Source organism: Epinephelus moara, chromosome 21, assembly GCF_006386435.1.
Source record: "Epinephelus moara isolate mb chromosome 21, YSFRI_EMoa_1.0, whole genome shotgun sequence".
NCBI classification, from domain to species: Eukaryota; Metazoa; Chordata; class Actinopteri; order Perciformes; family Serranidae; genus Epinephelus; species Epinephelus moara.
Window position 1 is genome coordinate 12,623,147 of NC_065526.1, and position 7,782 is coordinate 12,630,928.

Genomic DNA, 7,782 nt, shown 5'->3' on the forward strand with positions numbered 1-7,782 from the left:
TCGTCCATGAGTAGGTGAATGCTGCACCGTGATACATTTGGCGGGTGTTGCTTCATGAAGAGAAATAGTTCCTACATGAAACTGCTCACAACAAGGTCTGTGGATTATCTTGAGTAACCGGGCCATAATTTCTGGAAAGAGACATTGCTGATGAGTTTTTCAAATGTATTTTTTGGGTGCTTTGAGCACCACAAGCTGAGTGCCATCTAGTTCCATTGTGTGTAAAAGAAGGCAGACATCTCTACGGCTGATATCTCCAACACTTGTCAACTCACACCCAAACAATCTAGATTGATAAACAGCACTAGAGGTAAGAGGAAAAATGTGTATTTTCAGGGTGAACTGTCCCTTTAACAGTGAGCACATCAGCATGCAGTGACTCAATCATGCCTGATTTTATTATACAAGCATTCAAAGGGAAAATTCCCACCTTTATCAAACACAATGTGTCAGAGAATTTTAGCCCAGGCTCTCTCTCTCTCTGCAGCACCTTTTTACCAGCTTTGACGTAAGTCACGCATACATTTTTAATGCTCTACTACCCGCTGCTCCCCCGCGCACACACATGCTCAACACTGCAGGTGAGCATACATCATGCACACAGGTTTGCATTAATAAAATGCAAACGCAAGCTCAACACGCTGTGTAAGTGAACCTGCACCTTCATCGCCCCCTGAGAAACGTGACTGGAACGCCAAGCCACGACTTATCTTGTAATGTTCTCCACAAACCATCCACACCAGACCCGTTCACCACAGTCACCGCCGCAAAACGAAAAGTTGATGTAAAACTGCCTTAAGTCAGCAAGGCACTTTTCTTGTTTCTATTTCTCACCACTTTAACTTCGTCTTTCTTTAATGAAACACACAGACTCGAGCTAAATCTGCAGCTTAAGTGCTGCTACACACACACACACACACACACACACACACACACACACACTGCAGTTTAAGTGCCATGCACACACACACAGGCACACACACCCAACTGCAGTGACTCACTCACATACACCTGCAGCAATAATAAGAATATATATCTGCTTCCATTCATACCTCACCAACCTTAATGGCAACTCAACATGCAACACATACAAACATACGTGTAAATAAACACATCTGTGTGTTTGCATCTTTACTTGAAGACGTATTCCACTGCATGAAAGACAGTCTTTTCATTAAACTGGGCTCTCTATGCAGTACAAAGATGCAAATACTTTTGAAACTGGACCAGAGAAAACAGAGAAAGGGGCTGGGGCTAGAAAACCTACAACAAGCAGAATGCACGGTGCCATACTTGACCAATAAACGCTCCCAGTGATGGGTGACATAATGCGAGCTTGTCCGTTTCGACCAAGGAAATAATATGGCAGCCAGCTGGTAACAAACAATCTCGCATTACAGCATCGGCAGTGCTTCATAAACAATAAAAATGGCATTAACGTGGTGATAACAATCATTTACTGTCCCTATTATATGAAAACTGATCTTGCCCTCTGCTCGGAGGTTAAGGAGTACCCAGACCTCACTGTTTTCCCAATTTGCGGTCATTTCCGGCCACTGTTCTTCTTCTTTGAGTTAGCTGCTAGCTGCTACAAGCTGCTTTTTAAATCTCCAGGAGGTGGGTCGTACACGTCGTCAAAATGTCACACTTGTCCTACCCATGGTCCCAACCTATTGGCTGCCCTTTTTACACAGACGTTGTTTAGGCACTGTTACTACTTCCGCTGCCAGCTTAAAGGCGGGTAGGGCTGCCCCCTAATAGTCAACCAATCCTTAGTCGACCAAAAAGGTCATTAGTCGGCAAGATGTCATTGGTCACTTAGTCGCAGAAAACAAAAAACATGAAACTTAATTAGGAGCTGGGCCTTGTCAAAATAAATCCAATGCTATATGAACAGACCATGTGGGGATTTAATTTGAAAGGATAGACACAGGAAGGGGCCACGCTCAGCAAGTCAGACAGGAGTCACGTTACAAACCAATCACAGCCGACAGATATCTTTCCCTTCTTTCGTAAATATTCAGTCTCATAAATACGGAAAAGTTGATCATGTTAGTGCAGAGCTACTCTGAGTTTTACATCTGTCTCACGGACTACTATTCTTTCTCAGACCTTGAACTCCACCCCGTCAAAAATATATAATCTAATAATTAAATTAATATTGTAAACATGCGGGCTACTAGTCGACTAATGGCCCTAAATGACGACTATTGGTGGACTAGGAAAATTCTTAGTTGGTGGCAGCCCTAAAGGCGATTATACCTTTTATACAGAATAGTGAGGTGGCATAAGAGCCTGAAATTCTTGCCTTTAGGAGGCAGTGTAAAAGGGGCTAGAGACAGATAGAGAGAGAGGGGCACTCCTTCTTGATCTGCTTCTATACTTGTGTCCATGGTGGCGGCCATACGAGAATGTGCAAGTACAATCTTTAGTTCTAGCTCTAGACTTCGACCGGGGAGGTGAACAGGGAGATCTGGGTACTAGTAAGACAGAGGGAAGTGTACCACAGTTCATTTACACACACTACCCACACTGTTAGGATACAAATCTGGTTGAAAATTGGCAAAGTTTCCCTTCAGGGGTACTGTATTAATGTCATGTTTAAAAATGATCCAATACAACTGAAAGAAGACAAGAAAGGAACCTCGTTATGTGCTAAGCAGCCCTTTACATTGTTTAGGCAGAGCACATGAGAGCCTCCTTCGCGCTGTGTTTTACTGTCAACACTAAAACAGCCCTGGAAATATATCAGTACATGAGGAGGATCAATAAAAAAGGAATTGGATTTTCGACAGTGGAAAGCTGAAGCTTAATAATACCACGCAATCATAAATCTCTCTGACAGGGTGAGTTACGATGAGATATGTCCACAAGCCCCACAAACAATATTTTGTCACAATAGCGTGATTCTGAGCAGGCAGGACGACCTAAGCACACAAATACTGTACATGTAAGTGCCCATAACTCATAAACAATGAGGCTGTGAAGGGCTGTAACATCAGATCAATCAGCTGATATGTAGGTTATGGGTGAGTAGCCTAGATTCAGAAAATGAGGTCAAAGCTATAACTTATCTATCACCATCTGATTAAATGTCTAAAAGGACACATCAAATCAAAGTGTGTTTGGGTTGTTTTATTCTTTAATCAGAGGATGCACAGCACAATCTGTAAGACTCAACAGTAAATTTTGTGCAACCCCATTTTTTAAAGCCAAGATCTCATTCAGGAAGTACCTCTGACACAGCAGACTCTGACTTATGGGAAGTAAGCGGATTGCCAAGAAAACAGAGACTCGACAGGGGAATCAAGCAAACCCTTCAGCATGAACTGTCAGGGAATGTAAAGTAGGGAGTGGGTGAGCTGAGTTCAGCCATCCAATGACAAAATGAGGGCTGACATGATTCAGATAGACAGTGCCGTATACTGAAGGATCATATATACACGCACATCTGCAGTAGTCCTTGCAACTGCTGACAGAGACATTACACTCCCAAGATTTAGTGTCCAAATCAAGACAGGGAGAAAACTGGACTTGAAAGTATGTGGAATATGTGCAGGAAAAGATGCCAAGTTTTTCAGAGTTAATCTGTATCTGTGTCTGAATTCTGCTTTGTCGGCAGATGCTCCAAAGAAATGCTGCCTATTCAAGAGGCACAAAGTACTGTGGAGGCCAGAAATAGCTCCAGTCAGGTAAGCATGAATGATGTAACAGGAACAGAAAGAGGGCTCTCTGCCAAGTCTCGTAGTCTACGACACTGACAGCCGCAGCCGGTGTTTATGAATGAATAACGCTCGGGGTCTTAATGACACCTGGGACTGACTCAGAGCAGGGACAGTCAGTGGGTGGACATGGCGGGACCGGATGAGGTGGGGTAGCATCCATAATGGGCCTGACGTATAAAAGGTGACTTTGAAACCCCATTTTGTCCCCACGTTGCCATTACTCATCTACGACTGCTCAAACATTCTCACGGTCATTTACTGACCAGCACTTGATCAGATTTAGATTTTAAAGGATAGTTGATTAATTGATTAGTTGATCAACAGAAAAATAATTTGTAAATGTTATGATCAGGGCTGGACATTAGCACCAGCTAACAGCCAAATGCTGTCGAAAAAAATCAAAATACTCTTCGGTTTCATCTTCTCCATTGTGAGTTTTGTTTTGTCTTATGGGATCAAACACACACTTTTGGACTGCTGGTCTGACAAAACAAGCAATTTTAGGACATGAACTCAGGCTTCAGGCAATTGTGATTGGAATCAGGGTTGCAGCTAATGATTGTTATCAGTATAATTTTCTGAATGAATTGATTAGTCATTGGGTCTAGAAAATGTCAGACAGTGGTTCAAAACCAGACATCACAATATCCTATAAACCAAGGTGACATCTTCAAATGTCTTGTTGCCAGTTCATTTTCTTTGGGTCACTTATCGACTAATAAACCAATCGTTTCAGTTCAAATTGGGATCTTATAGACCAGTGATATTCAACAAATCTGGCCCCAGTAGGATGCCAGGTGGTCCCCCAAACCATTTTCTAATTCACAGGGAAAATAAAATGTTTCACACTAGGATTTCTTTTAATACTTTTAATATACATTAAGCTATCTTTACACCACCATATGGCAACCACCCTGACAACTGCCTACCTGCAAGAGCGTTCCCTAAAATAGTAAAGCAGTTGCTGCCACCACAGTCCAGGGCTATGATGACAGGCAGATGTTTCACTGAACGTCACTGATGAAAGTGCAAGCTAGCTTAGCGCCATGAAAATAATGGCATACTGTAACCACAACACTTAAATTACCAAAGATTTCTAGAAATTTGGACAATTTACCCATCATCTAAAGTTTGGTGGAAATGTATCGCAGGCCCAGTTTCTCTTCTGGTTGTCTTTACAAGTTGCTAGCAATGTGTTGTACAACTCTGGGTATTCAGACACCAACATTAATGGCTCCTCCATCTTGTTGTCTTTCTTCTTCCTTGATGCCCGCCCCCATTTGATCGTCCGAAGCGAAGCAGCGTTTGGCAGAAGTTCAACATGGTGAACTCTGCCTGGCAAAGCAAAATCTGTGCGCCTTCATGTGGGCTGCTACTACTTCATACTTGGGATGCAAGATAATATTAGCACGTCATCTGTATCGGCTGATATTGCCTTTGAAATTAAATATATCTGAATCGGCAAACATGCTGATAATATCAGTACATCATTGGTATCAGCCAATATTGGCTTTAAAATGAACTATTAGAATCGGCCAACAAGCTACTGCACTACGAATGAATATCACATACATTGAAAAGCATTCTACTTTATGTCTCCATCTGCTGGTGGCCATCGCTATAAGAGTACAAATGCATAATATGATGTTGATTCCACCACAGAAGAGACTTGATGATCACTAAAATAAGTTAGGAAAAAAAGTGGATATATCGATATCAGTATTGGTTATCTGCCAAATAAGTCATTATATATCGGCATATTGGATATGGACAAAAAATCCAGTATCATGCATCCCTACTTCATACTGCCATGTTCGAAACAATTCCCCCTTCACCATCTTCACCTCATTGAAATAACTGGTGGCTGCATGTTATCGCTTAAATCAAAATACAATACAAATACAAAATGTACAGTCTCATTTACGATCTCACTCCAAAGTTGTTGAAATCCAGCCCTTGGGCAGTGACTTGTGGCGTCAGATATCAATGAAAAAGGCGTCCTTTAACATCGGCATGATACGCGGCCAGTTGCCGTTGTAATTTAACGCCGCGCGGTGGCGTCAGGCGGGCGAAAGACAAAAGTTAAGGTGGTGAAAGTACGAGTGGGGTGGGTGGACCCAACAAACACCGACTTTCACCCAGGAGAGCAGTGTTCACATCCTGTAAGATTCTAAAGCCACGCCCTGTTCTTTTTTCCTAAACCCAACCACGTGTTTTTTTTTGGTCAAATCCAACCACGTAAATCTGCATTGCTGTGCTGACGTAGTGCTTTTATTTTGAAAGAGACTGTATGTAAAAGTTACATTTCTTGTGAAAACGGAAGTGTATTTTGAAAGAAGACAATGCATGTAACAGGCAGAACTTGACACGGCGTCCCAGAACGTGAACAACCAACGCACCCAGGGTACCTTTCATGTCGTATGTGGACATGCTAAGTCCATGATCAAGCACATCAATATGTGATGAGTGAGTGTGAATGTGTTTGATATCCAGGCTAAGCCCCAAATGTAGAAACGCCCCTGCACATACATCCCTGACCTCCTGTCATTTTGCAAAAATTACCCAGGGCAAAGCAAGTTGAGCATCCCTGTTAAAGATCAACCCTTGATCAGTTAATTGGGAGAATATGCAATCATTAAAATCATGGTTAGTTGCAGATTCCTGCTTGACAGTGTTTGGTATATCAGGCTGCTCCTCCTCTGCCTAAAATCAAGTCAAGTGAGGACAAACTGCACACCAAAAAACCTCACTAATTGTCATTCCTGTTTGCTCCACTATGAGTTCACACAACACTCACACACATTTTGAGAGCACTGTATCTGCAGTTGTCCTGATTCAACCCCTATCTACCCAAAAAAAAAGAGCCTAAAACTGGAGATCCACAAAATGCGTTTAAGAGGGGTCCCCTCTCTCCTATCATAGGATAGGATATATTCTCCACCTGCATGTGAAGCTGGGGGTGGTGTTACTTTATAAGCAATCACAGCAGATGCTTATTCATCGCACTGAGAGGCAACAGTGTCAGCATCAGGTGCTTTCTGGGAGCCTGGTAGGAGGAGGTGACGCATCGCTTCAGGGAAAACGTTGAGAAAGTGACGAGCATCTACGAGTATTCCCTCACGACTCCGACGGAGCGGCAGCGCGGAGGCGGATGCGCGGCGGCGGTGCGGCAGCGGCAGCGGCAGGGGCTTTTCCTCGTCCTCCTCCTCCTTTTTCTCACTGCCCACGCATGAATGAACAGAGACACACACACACACACATACACATACACACATATACACACACCGCAACACCATGGGAGGAAACAGCGGTTCTCCTCCTCCATGTAGACATTAATAGAAACTCAAACAGCCTGTGAATGCTGGTGTGAACAGTCACGACTGGGCTGTCACAATTTAGTCTCCTTTTATTCTTAGCTGTCATTCATACATTGAGTAAATCACACAAATCATTCAGCAACAGTGCAGCTAAAGTATCCCAGTGGCATCCCCCACTATAAACGTGCCGTGTTTCCGTAAAGCCCAGCTGCTGTGTGATTTAATGACTGATCAGCACAAACCCTCCGCTGCTGCTGCTCGGGCTACACAGACTTTTCTCCGGAGCTGATCGCCTGCAGGCTCTGTCAAGACAACTGGTGCAGCTTGTGATACTTCAATAACACCAAACATACAGGCTTTCATCCCCCCTTTCATCCCCTCTCTTACCTCCCACACAGAGCAGGGACATCTCTGATAGCGGCGTGAGCGTCCCCGGCTGTCCTCTACTGAGTGCTCCGTGATTTGTTTGGTCAGTCCGGTTGTCTCTTGGTTACAGGATAGAAAAAAAGGAAACTCTAACCGTCACCCTAAATGGTAACGGAAACCAATTAGCATCATGTCGGAAGTCTGTTTCTCCGCGGAGCTGTTGCTCTTCTGGCAGGACAAGACACACAGGAGTGAATTCCTCGCCCCCCTCTTCTTCCTCCTCTGCATTGCCTCAGCTCTCCTCCGCTGCTGCTGCTGCTGCTGCTCCTCCTGCGCGCACAGCCATCTTGTTTCAGCAGCAGCACCCTCCGCGC

General features: G+C 43.8%; 1 protein-coding gene across 1 annotated transcript in view; it reads right to left on the reverse strand.

Annotated features, from left to right (window-relative positions):
- LOC126408817 (protein unc-13 homolog A-like) overlaps positions 1 to 7,782 on the reverse strand; it is a 57,623-nt gene extending 49,841 nt beyond the window's left edge. The window contains exon 1 of the mRNA XM_050074519.1: positions 7,430 to 7,782. Within this exon, the coding sequence (XP_049930476.1) occupies positions 7,430 to 7,451 (22 nt within the window). The 5' untranslated portion in view covers positions 7,452 to 7,782. The remainder of the gene's footprint in view (positions 1 to 7,429) is intronic.